General features: G+C 38.1%; 1 protein-coding gene across 3 annotated transcripts in view; it reads left to right on the plus strand.

The window, feature by feature from the left end:
• LOC122793512 (malate synthase-like) overlaps nucleotides 1-21,865 on the plus strand; it is a 512,976-nt gene extending 491,111 nt beyond the window's left edge. For all 3 annotated transcript variants that reach the window (XM_044061636.1, XM_044061635.1, XM_044061634.1), the window contains one exon: nucleotides 21,374-21,865. In XM_044061636.1, coding sequence (XP_043917571.1) covers nucleotides 21,374-21,497 — 124 coding nt within the window. In that variant the 3' untranslated portion in view covers nucleotides 21,498-21,865. The remainder of the gene's footprint in view (nucleotides 1-21,373) is intronic.
• Nucleotides 21,866-22,332: the final 467 nt, after the last annotated feature.

The raw sequence follows: 22,332 nt of genomic DNA on the forward strand, positions 1-22,332 counted from the left end.
CTGAATGGCTGAAAATGGACTTATATATACCAAGTCTAACATGGCCTTTTCTCGGAGGTATGGTGATTTCAGAGTTGATATGTATGTTTGTATATATATATATATATATATATATATATATATATATATATATATACACACACACACACACACACACACACTGGGGGGTGCAGAAGGGCTTGCTCCTCTGCAAAATAAAAAAGTTTACAGCACAAGAGTAATCTTCAAGTTCAGCTCTTTTTCTGGGTTTTTGGTCATTTTTTTAGGCTTGTCAGCATTTGGCATGTTGAGTGCCAACATTTCAATAGGGAGCCAGAACGGACACTCTAAATTGACTATAGGTGTAAGTGTACATACATGTGTGATATGAAAGAACAACCGTGGCAGGGCAAACTCCCCCAGTGGTATGAATTTTGGCTGCAGATGATGGGCACTGTTATATTCTTACTTTCTTTTTCACCATCTCCATTATTTCCTCCATCTGGAAACATGAGACATCACATCATTCCCCAGAATACCATATTCTAAATCATTCAATGATGTTAGCTCCACTTCCCTGTCTTGCCAAGGTTTTTGGAAAGATCGTTTTCTCTCAGGACACGGCAACAATCATGGCTCACTCTGTCATATACAACATGGTTTCCACACAGACCCCAACACTATGATTGTTTTATTTATGGTTACTGGTTTCATTTACAGTAATATGAAACAAAGCAGGCTAATAGCTACTTTTATTGTTGATTTTTAATAGGATCATTAATACAGTGAAAGTGAGGTGACTTCTGCCTCAGGTGTAGAGCTTCAGCAGATCCTATTCTGTTAGATATATTAGACATTCAGAAGTCCAATGATATCAATTCTCAAGTGATATCAATTACTTTTGCAAAATAAGTAGAACATTTTGGAGGGATAGGTATTTATCACAGAGAACACCACTTCTATGGAACTATCTCCCACTCCACATAAAGCAAAGTATGTCTTTTACTCTGTTCAAATTTAATTTGGATGAAAGAATTGGGTGACCACAAATCTACACCTGGTTTAACACCCCTGTCCTTCATGGATAGGGGAAACATGTTAATGACCCAACATATCTTTTTTTAGACTGTCCCTTGGTTATTTGTATGCAAAATATAAGAGCTAAAAACTACCATGAGAGTGTAAAGTTAGACTTCTTAACATCCTCAAAGATCCATATTTTATTAAGTAACTGTGAACCTATAGGTTCATAGGTAGGTACTAGGCTATTGGCCCTAGTGCCTACATAAGCCTAGCCAAATGTTACCCTGGCTTTCGCCACCCAAGAAAATTATTTTCCTGTGTCCCTGTTGAGCAGAGCCACAGAAGTGATCCCCGGGGTGAATTTCCTATCTCCCATCCAATCAAGATTTTTCTTGAAATGTGCTAATGAGGAGCTTTGTTTGATATATACAGGTAGTTTGTTCCATAGTATGGGAAGTCTCTAGGACAGGAATCTATCCCTCCAGCATGTTCTGTTTATTGTGGTGACAAGGTTTAGGTCCCTAGAGCGTGTAGCTCAGAGGGATTGGGATTTCTTTAAGTGGAGCATGTCCAACAGCTCTGGGTTTGACATAGCTTTGTATGTTAGGCAGAGATCACCTCTGAGTAGGCGATATGCGATGGGGTAAAGCTGGAGTTTTTTGAAACGGTCTGCGTAGGGCATCTGTTTGATATGATAACTTACTCTTTTATTCTAAGGCCAGCTGACTGTATCAGATCTGCCTCTGAAAAGAACTTATCACACAGGTCTGTCAAAATTAAAGCTGGTTCTTCCTTCTCCAAAACAGACATGTATTATTTCTTTTTATGTTTTACAAGGTTCTATTTCAAGTTCTCCATTCTTCTAACTCCTTATTAATGAGATTTCCAGGTTTTAACCACACCTTTACCCTACTCTTTATGCAGATGACCTCCTGATCCTGCAGAGCAGCAACTTTGTCTTATGCATACACTCCTTCCATCAAAAAAAAAAATATATATATATATATATATATATATACATGTGTGTGTGTATATATGTGTATATGGGTCCCCTTCAAAAAATCTAAAACCCATAACATCTAATTTCACAACACTGACACCAGAACATCTAAAACCCAAAACATCTAAAACCCATAACATTGAATTTCATAACATCTAACACTACAAATCACAAGAAAACATTGCCTCCACATATAACAACACCAAACTACCAGACACACTTTTTACTACATTTCTGCAGGGGGGCTTGATACAGTGGGGTTAGGAAATTAACTTTTTCCCACTGTAGTGCGATGTTGGTATTGGTATATTTAATTTACGGGGAGGGTGCAGGGGGGATTTCCCCCCTGCATAAACGTAGTAAAAAGTGTGTCTGGTAGTTTGGTGTTGTTATATGTGGAGGGGATGTTATTTTCTTGTGATTTGCAGTGTTAGACGTTATGAAATTCAATGTTATGGGTTTTAAATGTTCTGGTCTCAATGTTAGGAAATTAGATGTTATGGGTTTTAGATGTTTCAGAGTAGACTGTGTGTGTGTGTGTGTGTGTGTGTGTGTGTGTGTGTGTGTGTGTGTGTGTGTGTGTGTGTGTATATATATATATATATATATATATATATATATATATATATATATATATATATCAAATATGGGTATACTTAACTTTGGTTGACAAAGCAACAAGACTGATGGCAGGAACGTTGACCACAAAAGGTCAACAATGCAAATGTCGACATGTTACAACTCATGTACTGAGAAAAAACCTTGGTGTATGTAAATTTCAAATGAAAAAACAAAAGTAGTTTTTTGCAGAAGGGCGACAGTCCCCTCCACTTACTATGTGAGAGGCTACGCCCCCCACACCACCTACTAATTATATATTCAGACTCTAAAATGACACAATTTTGGGGAAAGGGAATATTCAGAACAAAACTACCCTTGCAGGTACGGCAACTGCACAGCCCCAAAAGGACCAACCTTAGTCAAAAATCCAAGGCCAGCACACAGTGCTGTAAAAATCCAATATGCTTTATTAAAGCATGTAAACCATACATAAAGCTAATTGGATTTTTACACCACTGTGTGCTAGCCTTGAAAGGGAATATTCCCCTAACCGGGGATTGTTGATCTAGCACACTTGCTAACCATTTGCATTGCATTTGGCGACCAATTGAGGATGATTAAACAGATGTCAACCACCTAGTGTGTATGTATATATATATATATATATATATATATATATATATATATATATATATATATATATATATATATATATATATGTGTGTGTGTGTGTGTATATATATATATATATATATATATATATATATATATATATATATATATATATATATATATATATATATGTGTGTGTGCATGTGTGTGTGCTTTTTTAATCATGGGACTGGTGGAAATTAACACTATAAAATTTCATAGCATGACAGTATCCTTCAGAGACTAATCTAAATCTGTCAGGCAAAGTTGTAAACAGAAAACATCCATTTCTCATTTGGTGTATAATTTATATCTTGCACATAAAATATTAATATCAGACTACCACTGATATAGTTATTAAGTCTAGATACATAAGGGATTTCTGATAGCCTTAGCTGAAATTCTCTTCTCTGTTGTCTTAAAAGTCTTGAAAGGGAATATTCCCCTAACCGGGGATTGTTGATCTAGCACACTTGCTAACCATGTTACAACTCATGTACTGAGAAAAAACCTTGGCGTACGTAAATTTCAAAGTTAAGTATACCCATATTTGACATCTGTTTCCTAAATACCATATTTCCAGTACCTATGGATCTTGCATGACTATTCAGTAAACTTTTCCTATTACATCTTTATTTCTTCCTCCAACCTAAAACACACCAAATCACCTTATAGAGCCTCTAAGCTCATCATACATAAAGCTAGACTGGATTGTGGAAAATATTTACGTCTCATGTTGCATACTTCCTTCCCCTTATTTCTTAAATCTGTTTTACATACTCATCATCTTCAAATGACATTAAATAAAATATGTTGCTTCCGTTCTCTATTTGCACACTAGGAATATTACTATATCTACCATCATTAAAACAAACTGCCTTCAATACAAGGCAGATCTAGCTTTCTGCTTTCTATTGTTATATATAATCTCCTTTCTGGCAAATACTGCCTTCCTGTGTTACAGGTCTCTCACATATGTCCCTCCTCACATGGACTCTGAAGACAAAATAAAGCAGCAATCAAGTTGTATCATCTAACTTTTACTTGAATTACATGAGATAAAGCCTTCTCTTTGACTGATGACACTTTTTGGGAAACCACAGTCCCTCATATAAGAAGTACCTCTGATAGTAAAGACTTGTCATAAAGTCTAATCATCTATCTCCTACTTCTAAGATCTTGAATAATTAAATTTCCTTCTTACTTCCCCACACATACACTTAATATCTGTTTTGGCCAATTTCCAAGATGACTGCACACTGGTCCAACAGTTAAACTTTAGCTCTCCCAGTGTGAAAAAAGAAGCTGAGAAATTAAAGCCAATGATATTGTCATCTTGAATAAAATTAATTTACTGGCTAGAAGTAGATTGCTTGGATATCAGTAAAGAAAATAAATAGCATATCTGAAAGAAAATCAACCAGAAAAGGCTAAGAGAAAAGACTAGCTGGGAAGAATCCTGCAGCTGTTAAGCAAAAAACAGTTTAAACATCTTCTTTGGTATAAGAGGTGGCTTCCAGTAATTTAGTGTAAAAAAATAAATCAAATGTATTCAGAGGTGATTAAAATAAATGAAACACTGAAGGAATATATTATCTCAGCTAACAAAAGGCTGGAAAAAATAGAAGAAGCTTTAATTAGCTATTCAAATGAACTGCAGAATCACAGGTTGAAATGAAGGAAAGCCTGGCTGAGTATGAGACTTCTCAAGAAGAGCGGTTTCAAAAAATTGTAGAGTTAGAAGACAGAGCATGCAGAGGAAACCTGAGATTTTCTGCTGTACTACAGATACTGGAGGGAACAGACTGCATTCATTTTTATGAAAGGAAAATGAATCAACTGGACTGGTATTCCACAGCAGAATTTGTTAATTTAAATGATACATTGCACATTGTTTCTTACATCTGCAGAGATATTATCTTTTTTCCATTTGCAAATGTCAGTGGGAGTCAAGAAATCTGAGTGAAATTGTGACAAACCCTACTTAAACCTGGGGCAGTAATTAAGGAGCCTCAATCCTCACCACTGTCTCCAGTAAGGGAGTGTCACTGAAAAAAGGGGTAGAACACACAATTTCCCCTAAGAGTACACCAGGAACAGACTCCAAACCTGGGACTGGACTATATGCTTCACTCCACATCCCCAAATGAGTTTTCACACTAACCACTGCAGAGCATTGTGTTCCAATTCTAGGTATTTGACATACTCGCTCTTTAAATATTTGATAATCACACCTACAAATACTCTTGGGAAAGCCCGACACAAATTTACCTGCTATGTCCTCTTTCCCAAATTATACAGTAATGCTGCCACCAGTCAAAATGCCATGCTACACTTCAAAAGGGGTGTTCAATTATACTGGGTAAAATAAAACTTGATATGTACGGTAGCATGTAATCCAAACAGTCAGGCTTTTTGGAGTGGCCCTGGTGTTATCACAATAAGCATAAACACTCTCAAGTTACTAAAAGTACTTTCTAAATAACCAGCCACAATATAATGTAGTAAATTATTTAATAAATAAAAATGATTTAAAACATATATACACTGAATAACTGATTTCAATAAACCACAGAGTTTCACACACAGGAATTGCAAAAATAACACTGTAGGATAGGTTTCATACTGATTGAAGAAAAACTTTAAATATCTAACTGTAAATCCCTAACTGTCTAAAGTTTAACTGTCCCTGTCTAATCTAATTAACTCAGCAAGGCAAGATGATGCTCTTCTACAGGGTGAGATAAGAATATATGTCCACTTTTCAGGCTGTTGTCCTGTCCTCAGTGACTGAAATAGCAAATCCTATTATTTCTGCTGTGTGACACCTGTGCACTGGCCCAGTAATCAAGGAGCCTCAATCCTCACCACTAGCACCAGTGAGGGGCATCCACATTGGGAGGATAACAAATACACACACAGTAAAGTACAATTTCCCTTAAGAGCACAGAGATCACAGTCAGTCTATGGCTGGTTTCTCCCTTTCTCTCCAGATCCCCAATAAGACCCCCCCACTGGCACAGCTATGGGGTTCAGATCTCAGCCAACTGGTCAAGCCAAAACCTCCAGCACCCTCTCTGTTCAACCAGTGCTTTGTGTCCCTGCCCAAGTAGCTCACACACACACTGAGATCTGATTTATATACAAACACACAGACACTTCTGGGGAATTCTGGCACAGATTCTCTAGCTATTCCCCCTTCTGCCCAGACTATACGGTAGTGCCACGTGCCACCAACCACCCTTATCAGCTACTATAAAGGCCTTTACGAAAGGCTGTCCAATTCTACTGTGCAATGTTACTATTATCCAAATAGTAAGTGTGACAAACAGCAAGGTTATTGGAGTGGCTTGTACAGTATCACCAAATGCATGCAAGTACTCTTAAATTACCTCTACATAAAACAGCCACAGTTAAAAGGTTTAAAAATATTTAATAATAAAAACACAAAACAATATTCATTAATTCACAAAAGTGACAATAGAGAGTTCAGAAATAACAGAAAATACTTTAAAACAACATTGTATGACAATCTGACAAATATAGAAACAGTTACATTAATTTTGCTATTTCTATCTATCTCTAAGAGAAATATTAAGACCTAAATCCTACTTACAGAGCAAGCAAATGCTGGTGAGTTCTTAACAGGTCTGAAGACAAAAACAAAATGTAATCTCTTTCTCTTGAGATAGTTCTTAAATTGATAAAACACATTACTGCTGAGTCGTTTCATATTACATCATTCTTATCATTTCTGCTTAAGTTTCCCAGGCTCCCAGAACTTAAAATTGTTAACATTTTTTTGTGATCTGCACCTGCCAGGAAGTCACATCAATAAAATGCACTTTACATGTGAAACCCAGTAATTATCTCCATCTTAAGACAATAGAAAGAAGGTCCAGGCCTAGACATCCTGTCTCTTAGCTTGAGATCACACACAGTCATAAAATTCTTTTTTTTATCAGCTTATTTTCTTAGAGTTTGCAAGTTAACTCTATATGTCCCATTTTTTACCATGAAACATACATTACATAGGCATAGAGTTTATACATGTCTACTTTCTTCCAGCAGGGTGCACTGTGGTTACATTTTTGAAGCTGAGCACACAATAATTTTTTACATTTGTAAGACAAGCCTCTGGATCATAATATTTACAATGACATAGAATTATTTACAAAATTCTATCTAGCTAGGCTGGCAGCCTTCACATTTTATCACATACTGAACAGCTATTAAAGACTCTGAGTGATAAACACTGATCTGGAAAACAACCACTGACTACTACAACTGCTGCAACTCAACTTAACTCAACTGCAACTGCAACTACATTGACTCAGAACCTGCTTTTTATAGCAGAAGCTTTTAAAAGTCACAGAAAGCTATTATGAAAATTCTGCTCTCTCATTTCAGACTTTTGAAAAGTAAACAAAAACAGCTGTTGTGGAGATTCCATTCCTTTCAGCTCTGGCACACAATGACATCACCTTCAGGTCAGCTGACTGACACAACCTGCATTCAGAATTCTTTTTAAAAGACATGTACATTTGGTAAGCCTGAAGATGATACTCTTACTTCTACAGGATGAGATAAAAATATATGTCCACTCTTCAGGCTGTTGTCCAGTCCTCAGTGACTGGAATAGCAAATACTATTATTTCTGCAGACCAGCTATGAAAAACTCTGAGTGATATATAGTGATCTGGGAAACAACCACTGACTTCTGCAACAATTGCTGCAACTTAACTGAACCCAACTGTAGCATCAACTATACTGACTCAGAACCAGCTTTTTATAGCAGAATCTTTTAAAAGTCACAGAAATCTCTTGTGAAAATTCTACTCTCTCATTTCAGACTTTTAAAAAGTAAATAAAAACAGCTCCTGTGGAAATTACATTCCTTTCATCTCTGGCACATGATGACATCACCTTCAGGTCAGATGACTGGTACAACCTGCATTCAGAATTCTTTTAAAAAAACATGCACATTTGGTCAGCCAGAAGATCACTGTGTGATCCAAACATCCTACATAAATCAAAGATAAATAAAAAAATCATAAACTTACCTACAAAATTATAGCTAGTCATGCTAGCATCCACAACACAGGGCAATCCATAATCATTTACAAGTATTTTACAAAACTGCAGCAGACATGGCAGCACAGAAAACAATACTCAATAGTCTCACAAAAATTTATAAAGATTAATTACTGACTACGTTTACATGGAGACAAGCTGTCTGAATTACTCTTCAGAGTTCTGAACATTCTTTGCTGAGGAAAATGCAAAATTTAAAGGTACAATGAAAAGCAGTTCAGAAAAAAAATAGTTTGAAATTATGGGAAATTAATAAGAGATAGTGGCCTCTCTAGTAGCCTTAATATTTTAATGCATTTAATAGAATGGTGTACCATTTAGCTTTAATTAAAGATAAACAGTACATATTATTAAGATTAAAAGTTAATGTTTTCTGAAAACATGCAAGCTGTTTTTCACATCTGGGAAAGCGAACAGAGATAAGAAAAGAACAGAGAGCAATCAGTGTAAGTGGGAATGTGCACTTGAGCATGGATAACCTTGGTTTTAGTTTAGGAATGCCTGTGGGTGCAGCTGTCAGTTTGGAGCAATTTTTCCTATCTGGATGGTTAAACTTTATTGTTTGAAGATGTACATAGCCTTGTGAGTGTTTGCTCTAGGTTAATAGCAGATGGAATGTTCTGAAAATGTATTTAGGTTTTTGTTTGAATTTTTTCATTAAAACAAAAAGTAATGAAAATGTGACATACTGTAGGTTCACATGGACATGACAAGAAACTACAATATACAAGACCAGTCTGATAAACATTAGTGTGCTTGTGTAACATGAAAGTTTGAAATTCACATTCTAAAAAAAATTGACATATGAGTGGGAAAGGTAGCTTTTTACCATAATGGCTACCCTATCTGCATTATCTTGGAATGTAAATGGCCTTAAAATTATAGGCAAAAGGCAAAGAGTGGTAAATTATGTTAAGAAATGCAGAGTGCTAATAGCAATGCTAAAGAAGACACATTTGGAATGAAATTAGCACGTGAATTTGGCAAAGAAAGGACTTCAGAATGGATATTCAGCAAAACATCAGTGATACAGGAAAAGTGGATTAATTATACTAATTGCTAGTGGTGCTCCAATAGTGATAAAACAGGGAAAAACAATAATGGTACATTTGTGGTAGTAATTAACTGTTGGTAAGAGAGGAGGATTACAATGTCATGTATTTACATGCCACCAAAAACTTCTATTATGGTGCTTAAGAACATTTTGGGATAAATAATCAGCTTTAAACAGGGAATATTACTTATAGGTGGGGACTAAAACTTGATTTGCAATCATGAGGATGTATCGAAGGAACCTAGAAAGGAAAATATAACAAAACAGGACAGATGTCTGAAGAAATTTATGAAAATATTTGGTATGGCAGATGGGAAGTCAGTAGAGGAACTCTGACTGACTTTTCACATTATTCATCAAGGTACAATAACTGGGCTACACTAGATAGAAATTATATTTCACAGGAACATGTGCATTTAATTGAAAGCTTTAAAACATATCCAGTAACTATTTCAGATCATGCACAAAATAATTCCCACCTACCGGTTAAAAAAGAGGAATTTAAGGGATGTGCAGTGGAAATTATTCAAGAGTTATTAGGGGAAGGTAGAAATATCTTCAGAAGTTATAGCTAGTGAGTGGGAAAAAATGAAAATGGAGTTTAGAAAAACTAGGTATAAATAAAAGAGAAAGAGATATAGTGAAGAAGTAATGGGAACTAATTAGAGGGGCTGACAAAGGTTAAAGTAATGCTGAGTAAGAGGAATCAAACAGAACAAGAACAGGCACAAAATGCAGAATGCTAAAGAGAAAATAAGGGAGTATCAGGATAACATGCATGAGTTTAGAAAGATTGGTGTTAAGCAACTATTTTTTGATAATAACTCCAGATCACAAAAATGTTTAGCTCAACGACTTAGGCAACAGAAAGTAGAAAGGGTTGTCAACAAGCTTGTAACAAGAAAAATAACCAGAGATCCTGTAGGGTATTAAGAGATATTTCAGACATTGTATGACAATTTGTGTAAAGCAGAAAAATGTAGAAATAAAGAAAGAGCACAAATGAAAATATTTATGGATGACTTTATTTTGCCAAGGTTAAATGTAGATGAGGCTCAACAACTAACAGTTAAGAAAGTAGATAATGATATAAAGCAGTGATGTATAATCAATCTTCAGGAAAGTCTCTAGGAACAGATGTTATTCCTGTGGAAGTTTGAAAACTAGGAAGGAAGACAGTGGTAAACATCTGGAAGATTGTGTTTAACAGTATTTTAAAAGGAGGGGAAGCAGTGACGTCTTGGAAGAAAGCTGGGCTGGCTGTATTACCTAAAGATGGCAAAGACCCATCAGACCCAGTTTCATACAGACCCATTTCAATTTTAAATAATGATTATAAAGTATTTATGTATATACTAGGTGAAAGAATGACAAATGTGTTGCCAAAATTATAAATATGGATCAGTGTGGTTTTGTGGAGGGGAAACAAACATTTGACAACATTAATTGAACAATGATGATCCAGAGGGAAGTAGAATGCAAGAAGATATTGCTGTTGTTAGTGGGTCTTGATACAGAGAAAGCATTCAACACAGTAAGCTGTGATTTTACAAGTACGGCAAAGGAACATTTGCATTTCCTGATACAATAATAAGGTTAATTAGGAGGATTATACGAAGAATCAGAGGCAAGAATTAAAGTAAAAAGATTCTTCTCTGATAATTTGTGTTTGAACACAGGAACCAGGCAGGGTGTTTTCTTTCTCCTTTGATATTTGCTTTATTAGAGCCATTGGAAAAGAAAATAAGGGACTTAGAAATGCAAGGATTGGTAATCAAGAAAGGTTGGCTTTATTTGCATATGACATTATTTTGTACATGGTAAGTCCAGAAAGTGACATCTTAGTGTTGTGAAACATTTTGAAACAGATTCAAGTGTTTTTGGATATAAATTTAATGAAGTTAAAACAAAGGCTATAGTAGTAAATTATATGCCCACACATGAATTAGTTTAGCAATAGCCATATTTATAGGGACATGATAAGATGAAGTATTTAGGATTATGGATTAGAACTGGAAGAGGGATCTGTTATGACAGTAAGAATATGTGGGACGAGATTACACAGAAGACAACAGAAAAGTGAGAAACTGGAAACTCTTTTTATGAATTTGAATAATAAGATACAAGCAGTGGAAATGCTTTTAATTCCTTTAGTTTTATATACGGGTCAGGAATATGTTTATCAACCAGAGGAGAAGTTGTGAACAATAATAAATAAAGAGTTGAAGGAATTTATTTGAAAGGGGAAGAGGGCAAAACTTAAGTGAGATAAGTCGATCCTTCAAATAGAACAAGGTGGTTTAGTATTATGTGATTTGAAGGGACATTTTGGAGCTACACAGTTAAGGCTCATATACGTAACACAAGCAGAAGGTTATAATTCAAAATGGAAAAAATATGATGGTGGTGAAGCAGGGAAGTTCAAGAAATAAAGAAAGTGTGGGATTTTGGATGAAGATCCTTAAGGAGAATAATGACAACCATGTAAAATATTATATTCATAAAGTAGCTGAAGTATTCTAAGAACTAAACCAACAAAAGTTTGGAGAAAGGAGATTTTGCCAATAGGGATCGCTGCAAATATGGATACAGAAAATATGAAAGAGGGGCTAGGATTTACTGGAGAAAACTGGCAAAGAAACCAACATTTTGTAAGCAAATAACTAAAGAGGGAAAGGTAATAGAGTGGGATTAGGCCAAAAAGATATTTGGACTGCAGGCTAGAGACTGCCTTCCCATCTGGGATTCACATCACAGACTAAGCAAAGAGAAAGGGAGAGGGAAATCCTAAGTGAAAGACCTGCTCTGGTAGAGTTTTTAGATGACTTTAGAACATAAGCTGTTGTTAAAAAAGGGATAATTAGTAAGCATATAAAATATTGCATAATAACTATAAGAAACAATCAGAGGCGGTTAGAAAAGATTGGGAAGAGAGAATGGAAAAGCAATTTACAACAGAACAATGGGAGGACATACAGTATTGTATGTCCCCCAAATATACAATGTTCACAAGGTTTAGGATATTGGCATGGAAGTGTTTGCACAGGTGTTTTATCACCCAAGCAGAATTCAAAGGTTTTTCAGTCAGGTAGACAGCAAATGTTGAAGGTGTGATAGGGAAAAAGAAGGTAACTGGGAACATCCATTTTTGGTGTGTAATGAGTTGGCAGATTTTAAAAAGTCTCTGTAACGTATTCTGTTAGAAATATTGGGTGAGCATATGGCTATATCTAAGGAAATGATTCCTTTCAGCCAGGACACAGGATATGATATCTAAGGAAATGATTCCTTTCAGCCAGGACACAGGATATGCATCACCTAGCTACAGTAATACCTTATTAGGTGGTGAGAAGGGCATTCTATATTGCTCATTTCATAAGTAAGGGCATTGCATCCAGAAAAAAAGAAGTTGCAACCTCTCTGTACTCTTCCCTCATCAGGCCAATAATTGAGTATAACACTCCTTTTGGTATGTACCTTTCCAAACATATGCAGCAATTGGGGAGACCACAAACGTTCCTCACAAGGAAAATTCAAGGTCTTCAGCATCTGTCCTATGCAGATCATCTGAAATCACTGTCACTTTATTCTGTTTCATACAGACTACTATAAGGCAATCTTTGACCCTGCTTTATTGGAAATGCTGCATATCCGCAAGTCAAATGGTACACGGGTTACTCACTCTAAAGACCTTATCCTGGTATGTGACATTAACAGAACCTGTTGGTGGGATAGATTTGTCTCCCAGAGGTTACCACACCTTTGGAATGGACTCCCACTTTATGTCAAACATAGCATCCCATTGGCCCTCTTCAAATGCAATCTGGATGATTGGATGGGTAACCATAAATTCACCTTGGGGGTTCCACCTGTGTCCCTTCTGTACAGGGGCAATTGGTGCTGATCGTGGAAATAAGGGTAGAACTTGGCTAAGCTTGTAAGGGTCCTAGGGTCATTAGCCTAGTAACTTCCTATGATCCTATTATGTTTAATACTGTTGACTGCCAAAAAAAAAGAATTACTAGAAAATGGAAATCAGTCTAAACCAATTAAATTTGCAGTGTTGAATATTATAAAATAGATAAAAGAACTGGAAGAGGGCTCTGTAGAAAAGAGAAGGAGCAAATTACATACAAATAAATGGAAACTGTGGGAACAATACGTGCAGAATAATGTTCAGGAGGAGGAATGAGGTTTAAGGGAAAGCAGTATTTCAGCAATTTATGTAATGCTGGACTGATGATAGTCACAAAGAGAGAAAAAATATGTGATGTATAATGTATGTAATTGAAAAAAAATGTTAATAAGGGTTGCTTTCTTTTCTGTTAATGTTTGCCTATGCCTTAATTTATTAAAGGTGTTTAAAATATCTGTACATTTCTTATCCAGTACCTAAATAATTACTTCCCTAATATTCTTCTTTCATCTGAGCTGCTCCAGTGTCATAGAGTGATAATGCCGTATGACCCAGGGAACCAGAGTTTGATTAGTGGTTTGGCTGTTTGATGAAGTTGGCAGGGAGGATGGATTATTCTTATCCTGGGGGAGTATAGTACAGCTGTGTACACTTACCATAAATGTAGATGTTCGAGTGTATTCACTGTTGCAGTCATTACATTTGGCCTGCAGGTAGTCCTCAGCCAGCCTGAATATCAAAGTCTTGGATCCCTGTGTCAGATGCTGTCTCTTCTTCCATGATGTCAGGTCATCAGGGGTATAAAACATGCAGCCGACACCATTGCATCAGTTTTTCTTGCCCCAGATGTCAGGTGCCCCCATAATGGGAAGCAATTATATGTTAGGTTACACCTCCAACAAAAAGAAAATACACCAGAAAGCTGAAATACACTAAACAAGAAAATAAGTACAGCCAAGAGAAGTCAGGGGGCTGGATGGAGGGTAACCAAGACTGCAACAGTGAATAAACTCGAACATCTATATTTATGGTAAGTGTACACAACTGTACTATGTTCTTCATGTTTCACTGTTTCAGTCATTACATTTGGGTTGATTCCCAAAGCTAAGGATGGGAGGAGGAAGTTAGAGAGCATTAGGATCAGCTATTAAGTCTGCAGTGGCAAAACCAGCTCTGGATTTAGAAAAAATAAGCATGTGGTAATGCTTGGTGAAGGTATGTACAGAGCTTCAGGTAGCAGCTTCTATGATGTCCCTGGTAGGGACACCTCTGAGAAAGGCTGTAGAGGTAGATGCAGCCCTGGTGGAATGTGATCTTATCCCCTGTGGGGTATGTTTTCCATGGTGCTTATAGCAGAAATTAATGCAATGGCCTATCCACTTAGAAATGGTTTGTTTTGAAATGGCCTTCCCCTCTGCCCCTGCAGCAAAGCCAACTAGCAGCTGTTCAGATTTTCTGAGAGGCTTAGCCCTGTCCAAATAAAATCTAAGTTGTCTGTGCACATTCAAAGAATGGAGTACTCATTCTCCTTTGTTTTGTGGATTCGGGAAAAAAGAAGGCAAATGAATGGACTGATTAAGGGCCACACTAGACACCACCTTGGGCATAAAGGAAGGACTTGTCCTGAGGGATACCCTATCTGCATGGAAGATGATGAAGGGCTCCACTGGCATGAGGGCCTGTAATTCAGACACTCTTCTTGCTGAAGTGATGGCTAGAAGGAAGGCTGTTTTCCAAGAAAGGAATTTCAACTCTGCAGTTGCAGCTGGCTCAAGGAGGTAGACTGAGCTTTTCCAATACGAAGTTAAGGTCCCAGGCTGGAGTAGGGGCTCTCCTGGGTGGTCTTAAATTGCTGGCCCCTCTGAGGAACTGCTTTAGCAGGGGGTGAGAGAAGAGGGGTGGTTCAGTATTATAATGTGCTGAAATGGCAGAGGCATGAATTTTAATTGACAAGAAGGAAAGGCCTTTGTGGAGCATCTCTGTTAAGTACTGAAGAATATGTGGTAAGCTGGGCACCATTGTGCCCATCCCCTGACTCTGGCTCCAGGAATAGTATCTTTTCCACTTTTCAGCATAGGATTTTCTAGTACTAGGCCTCCTTGCCTCCAGAATGACATTTAACACCTGCTTATTGAGGGATGCTATTGGGGAGCTCAAGGAATTAGCCAGGCTGCAAGGTTCAGGGTTTGCAGCTGAGGGTGCAGAATCTGGCCCTCCTGCTGGGACAGCAGGGAAGGGGTCTGAGGCAGGTGCCATGGTTCCAGCAGTGACATACTGCACAAGAGGGGGTACCAGTGCTGGCGTGGCCAGTCTGGTGCAATCAGTATTGTCCTTGGTTTGTCCTGTTTGATCTTTAGAAGAACTTTCAAGAGGAGAGGCAGAGGGGGAAAGGCATAAACTGAGAGGCTTTCCCAGGAGGACAGGGCATCCACTTTCCAAGCTTGACTGTGGGAAGTCCTTGTGCAGAATTTGTCCAATTGGTAGTTCTGAGGGGAGGCAAACAGGTCTATCTCTGGATTCCCCCATTTGTTTCTCAAAGGGTTGAATATCTTTGGTTCCAGTTTCCACTCGTGTGGGTCCATGAGATTTCTGCTTAGATCATCTGCCAGTGAATGTAGCTTGCCTGGCAGGAATTGAGCTTGTAGGTGCACTTGGTAGCTCAAGGCTGTGTTCCACAGAGCCATGGCTAGTCTGCAGAGAGGGTACGAGTGGGTTCCCCCCTGCTTGTTTATGTACCATGTATTGTTTATGTACCATGTAACAGTGGTGTTGTCTGTCTTTACCAATAATTGTCCTGGAAGAAAGTGGTCCTTGAAGGCTGTCAGGGAATTCTCTACAGCTAACATTTCTTTTTGACTGATATGCAGGTGTATCTGACTTGGGTTCCATTTGCCCTGAATGCACTGCCCTGCCAAGTGAGCCCCCCATGCATAGTCTGATGCATCTGTTGTTAGGGTTTGGGCGGCAGGGGGTAGAGTGAATGGGAGCCCCATGTTGTGGTAGCAGGTCTCTGTCCACCAAAGGAACTCTGTCTTTATACAAGGAATGATAGGAATCAATTCCAGGTCCTGAGAATGTTGACATCATAGGCTTTTTAGATACCATTGTAGATTCCTCATATGCAGTCTTGCATATAGAATTAGTAGAATGCAAGAGGACATGAACTCCAGGGCTTGCAGGATTTTCCTTGCAGATAGCTGGGTCTTTGTGGCCAGTAGTTTGAACTAGGCTGACAAATAAACTTGTTTCTCTGGCGTGAGGTAAGCCATCGTGGAAGTTGTGTTCAAGCTTGCTCCCAGGAATACAATTTGTGGGCAGGGTACTAGATGAGATTTCTTTTCGTTTATGGTGTACCCCAGTGAGGTTAGAAGTTTCTTTACAAATGCCAGATGTTTTAGAAGCATGTCCTGGCTTTCTGCCTGAATTAGACAATCATCCAGGTATGGATATATCTGAATATTTCTTTTCCTACAAAATGCAATGACTGGAGCTAGGCACTTTGTGAATACCCTGGGAGCAGTAGATAAGCCAAAGGGAAGTGCAGAGAACTGATAATGCATGGAGCCTGCTCTGAAGTGTAGGTATTTCCTGCAAGATTCCCTTACTGGAATGTGCAGGTAAGCTTCCTTTAAGTCTAAGGTTGCCAACCAGACATCTTTGCCTAGCATAGGAAGCAGCTATTGAAGTGTTAGCATTTTGAATTTTGTGATTACCAAAAAGGTGTTTACAATAAAGAGGTCCAGAATAGGATGCCAGGAGCTGTCTTTTCTGGGGACCAGGAAAAGTCTTGAGTAACAACCTTGTCCCCTTTCTTCTGCTGGGACAGGTTGAATAGCCTTGATACTTAGAAGAGAGAGAACCTGCTGTTGAGCCTCTGCCCACTGATTTGGGAGTAGGTCTAGCCAACCATTTGGGGTTGGTAAAGTGTGGAAGTGGAATCTGTATCCTTGGAAAACTACATTTAAAACCCATTTGTCCTTGGTAATAAGTTCACAGTTTTTTGCATGCCGGGTGATCTTTCCCCCTAAGGGAGCAGGCAGTTGAGCAGGGCTTGGAAGATTTAAGGTTAAGTCATTGTGAAATTTTTCCATAGGGGGGTGTCTTACTACTTCCAGCTTTGGAAGTGGGAGCCCCCCCCCTCCCCACTGCTTAGGCCCGTGAGTACCTTAAGACTGTAGCCTAGGTGGTCTGCTATTCCTGGATTTGGACTGAGAAGGCCTGGAAGAGACAGGAAAGGACCAATTCTTAGAAGACCAATGCCTACTAAATCTGGGAGGCTATACTTGCAGGAAATCTTTCACAGTTTGCAAAGATTTAGCTTTTTTCCTCCATCTTTTTAAGGACTTCTTCTGCTTTGTTACCAAACAAGCGGTCTTGGTTTAAGGGCGCATCCAGTAATTTAGCTTTAACATGATCTGGCAAATTTTGCTCCTTAAGCCAAGCATGCCTTCTAAGAACAGACCAGTGACAGCAGCCCTGCAAGATGCTTCTAAAGAATCAAAACTAAATTGCAAAATATGTTTACCAACTTGTTCAGCAGAATGCATTAAATCCTGTAATTCTTTATTTTCAGCACAGTCAGGAATCAACATAATTTTCTGTTTAAGTAGTCCCATAACATGTTACTGATATGTTAACATATGAAACTGGCAGTTTAAGGCCCCAATGGCCAAAGTAGCAGAAGTGTATACCTTCTTACCCCATCTGTCCAAGTCCCTGGAATCTCTATCAGAGGGGGTAGGGTTTTTGGAAGTAGTAGCCTTAATGCCTTTGGGTCCTTGGGAAATGGTCTCTGGGTCCGCAGTAGGATTCTTGAAGAGGAACTTGTGAGAGTCAGGTACTCTGTAATACCTGTCAGGTGTCCTGGGAGATGGAAGTAAAGTGTCTGGGGCCAGGGTAGATTCCAAGAGGGCATCATCTACAATGTCCAGGACAGGAGGGATAGCTAAAGGCCTGTGTTGAGGGAGGAGTAAGAATTCCCTAAGCCTCTTTTTGGAGTCAGAGTAATCTCGGCTTTCCCAGCGGAAATGCTCCCTAAGAGTGTGCAAAGTTTCACCAAAAGAAAAATCTTCTGGAGGGGAAGCAGAGGGAATGGAGTCCTTTGCATCAGAATCCTCATAGGTAGATAAGGGCAAATCCTGGTAATCAGAAGAAACAGAAATTTCAGAATCCTGATCAGAAGAATCAGAAGGAAAATCAGTTCTAGGTCTCTAAGAGGGTGAAGGCTGGCTTCCCCTAATTAAAGTAATAAGGTCTTCAGCCATTCTTATCATTTGTTTTTTAGGCATATGGGCCTGACCATGCGGTTTGGACGTCGGTTTTCTAGGCGTGGGTCACGTTTTAGGCCTTGAAGAAGAAGATGGCTTCAGTTTGAAATGCAAGTCAGTAGGCCTGAATACACCCTCAGAAGCTGGTGCCTGCACAGCAGCTCTGGACCCATCCAAGGTAGAGACATCTGCAGGTTCCATGGTCGAAGAAGCATCTTGCGGCATACTGGACTCTGAAAGGTCTCAGTAGAGGTCTGTGAATCTGAAGTAGCAGGTATCAGGGGCTGCGAAAGCACCTCACTGAGTACAGGCAAACTGGTGACTAGCTTAACGGAAGCGTCGTCAGCAGCTTTGGACCTATGCGGTCTGTCTCTGTCTTTATCTTTACGCTTTTCAGAATGTCGATAGTCGGATGGTTTATCAAAGCCATTTCTGGATAGTTAAACCAAGTATCAAAATAATTTACTGCAAAAATAAACCGATGAATAGTTTGGGGATTGAATAAGGCACAAAACTGACAGCGGGGGACGTTGTGGTCTGGGCCTAAGCAAGGAATGCAGTACGAATGAAAATCTTTATGAGGTATTTGCTTTCCACAGGTAATACAATTGTTAACTTTTAATGACATCGGTTTAGAGCAAGAAAAAGGATCCCCAATGGGGTACTTAGCTATTTTTTTGACGACTTCGGTTCTGAAACTCGAAAACGAAAATGTCAGGAGTCGGCCGACCGGCACTTGTGAACTGCTTCTGCTTTGGGCACCGCGCAGCAAAAAAGACTGATGTAATAGTGTCAGCTGCATGTTTTATACCCCTGACGACCTGACGTCATGGAAGAAGAGACAGCATCCGATGCAGGGATCCAAGACTTTGATATTCAGGCCGGCTGAGGGCTACCTGCAGGCAGATAACCCAAATGTAATGACAGCAACAGTGAAACATAAAGAACATCATGCTAATGTCTCTCTCTCTCTCTCCAGTTGAGTGCTGGTGGAGATGAATACTCAGGGAAGTTGGACGTCAGGCTTGAGGGCAGGGATAGATGGTTAGTGTATGCCCCTTAGGGCCTATAGGTGGAACACACCATAGTTTTACTATACCCAGCCAGTCATATCTAGTGTTAGTCATGTAGCAGGAGGGACATAGGCCAAGAAAAATCCGCAGAACCCATGAATGATGGTAGGACTCCTGATGCCCATCACATGCTGACTTGTATATGCATAAGCCGTAAGTAGAGCCCTTAGATGGAAGGTGGATGGGCTTATTGGGCTAAAAGGAATAACTTGAAGGGAAAAACAGGGGTCTTGATGAAAAAAAATTCTTCTTTCATCTGTTTCCCCTCTATATATCACATCTAGGTTTTACCAACATCCTTATATATTCAGTTCCATCAGTATACAGGTTATACACTCTGGATCCACTGAATAACTCTTTTCTCAATTCTCTCTTGTGTTTGATGACTTTCAAGTTTTAAAACCTGATACCACTTTTGCTTCACGTTTCCTACATTTTCCTTTGTTTAAACTATTTACATTGCTAATCTTATTTTTCAAGTAATTCCCTTATATATATATATATATAGAGAGAGAGAGAGAGGTTACCTTCATTTGACTGAAACCTCATGTCCTTTTCCCCACTGTAGTGCGACCCTGGAGTTAGAATATATAGTTAGGGGTGCAGACCCCCCCCCCACTTACTTTGGTTTTACTAAACAATATAAAACCAAAAGCAGAGAATATAACATGAAACTAAGTGGGGGTCTGTGCCCCCACACCTCCCCAACTATATACGAACTCCAGGGTCGCACTACAGTGGGGGAAAAAGGACATACTCCTTTTACTTGCCTTACAGTGCTCTAGACACTGCCAGTATTAATTGTCAGTCAAATGAAGTGTCAGTGAAATGAAATTTCAGTCATTTGGTCTCAGTCAAATGAGTGTCAGCCAAATGAGCTTTCAGTCAAATATATCCCTAACTACGTCTTGCATTTTATATGCTTCTACCTGTTCTTGTGTATTCCAACAGATTTTCATTAATAGTGCATACAGATGCATGCTGAAATATTCAGTACCAACTACTGTCTTGTCTTGTTTCCATACAACTAAATGCAAACATATTTTTACTATTCAATAAGGTAATTTGTACTGCTGTGAAGATGTAGTCTACTAACAAATAGTTTATTACCAAATTGTATGTTTTCAAGTAAATGTTGAATATACTCTTTGTCTTGTATGTTTCTGACCTATGTTAATACTGAAAGGGATTTTCAAACCATTTAATCTATTTGGCTAAAAAATAAATAAATAAATTAGGGATTAACATTTCTGAAGTTCTTGTAGCTTAGCTACTAAAACTGGCTCTAAATCAAGCAAATTTGTTAAGTTTGAGCTTGAATAACAACATGAAATTAATTGTTTATAATTTATACAGACTTTTTCCATAACAGCTAAAAACTTGGTATATCCTCATGCCACTTATATTCCATGTCACTAGCTATGCTTTGCCCACAGGTGCACACCACAGTTACCAGAAGCCAAAGATAAAAAAGTAACCAGAGGTCATCATTTTTAAAAATGCACAAACGTATTCTGATACTAATTTTAAAAGTAGTCTGAAAGGCTTAAGTATAGTTCTGAAGAATATTTCTTAATATTATGGGTACAGTTGGATGTGATGCATATGGAGGTTATAATGTTATAGCTCACCAGTGGATGCTACAACTGACATGTGATCAGAGCTTTATAGTCATAAAGCCTGTTTCAGTGTGTTGAAATTCTGATGTTTGACTGAAATCATAATGCTAATTTATTAAAATCTTTTTTCATTTAGAGAAAAAGTTAGACTGCAGACAGCCACAGAAATGTTCTTGGAAATTGTTCAAAAGCGAGACTTTCCAGAGTTTATCACCACTTACTTGAATCTGGATCATACCTTCTTAAGTGGAGCACTTTGACTGGAGCAATATAATATGACTTAAAATGCAATGTATTATACATGAAGGATATTCAGATCTTTCTTAATTCACAAAATCTACTCTGAAAGCAGCAATGAAAATTACATGTTTTTTTTTAACTAGTGGAAAAAGACTAAACATTTATATACCATTTACTGTACAAACTCAGTACATAGGAGTCATAGCTTACAAGCTGCCCGTGTTACATATTAATTATCCAGACTTCAGAGTGTAAATCTTAGTATTAATATCATCTGTAGAAATTGTCAAATTATGAATTTGGATTGTATTACTTAAGTGTAATGGAAGCATTTACTACATTTCAAAACATCAGACATTCAATTTGTACAATAAAAAATTAAACTAACTGTGGTTAGAAATTTTATTTATTGACTTAGTTATTGTAGCAGATAGGTGGTAAGGGCCCCCAGGGGTACTTTTTCCACCACAACCTAGATACAAATGTAAGCAAAGTATGAGTACCATCAAACTGCAACATATATATAAAACAGTAAATCCTAATAATAAAGTGAACAAAGGAAGTCTATCAATAAACATGTGGGAATAAGCTCTGATTAGTATGCAATCATGCAGTCTCACGTAGTGTACTTAAAATATCTTCGGCATGTTCAAGGCCAACTATAACCTTAACATTTTTCCTTTTCCCAAGGTATGTTTTCCTTTACATAATTATTTCTTAAATGTATATATTAGAAGCATGACTTCACTATTTTTCCATTTTGTGGTATTTCTATGCTACTTGTTTTATTTATTTATTTACAAGTTGTTGACCAGGTTAGTCCCATTAGGCCAATGGCCTCTTTTTAGGGGAAAC

Source organism: Protopterus annectens, chromosome 2.part0, assembly GCF_019279795.1.
Source record: "Protopterus annectens isolate FY-2018-M chromosome 2.part0, PAN1.0, whole genome shotgun sequence".
NCBI lineage: Eukaryota > Metazoa > Chordata > Ceratodontiformes > Protopteridae > Protopterus > Protopterus annectens.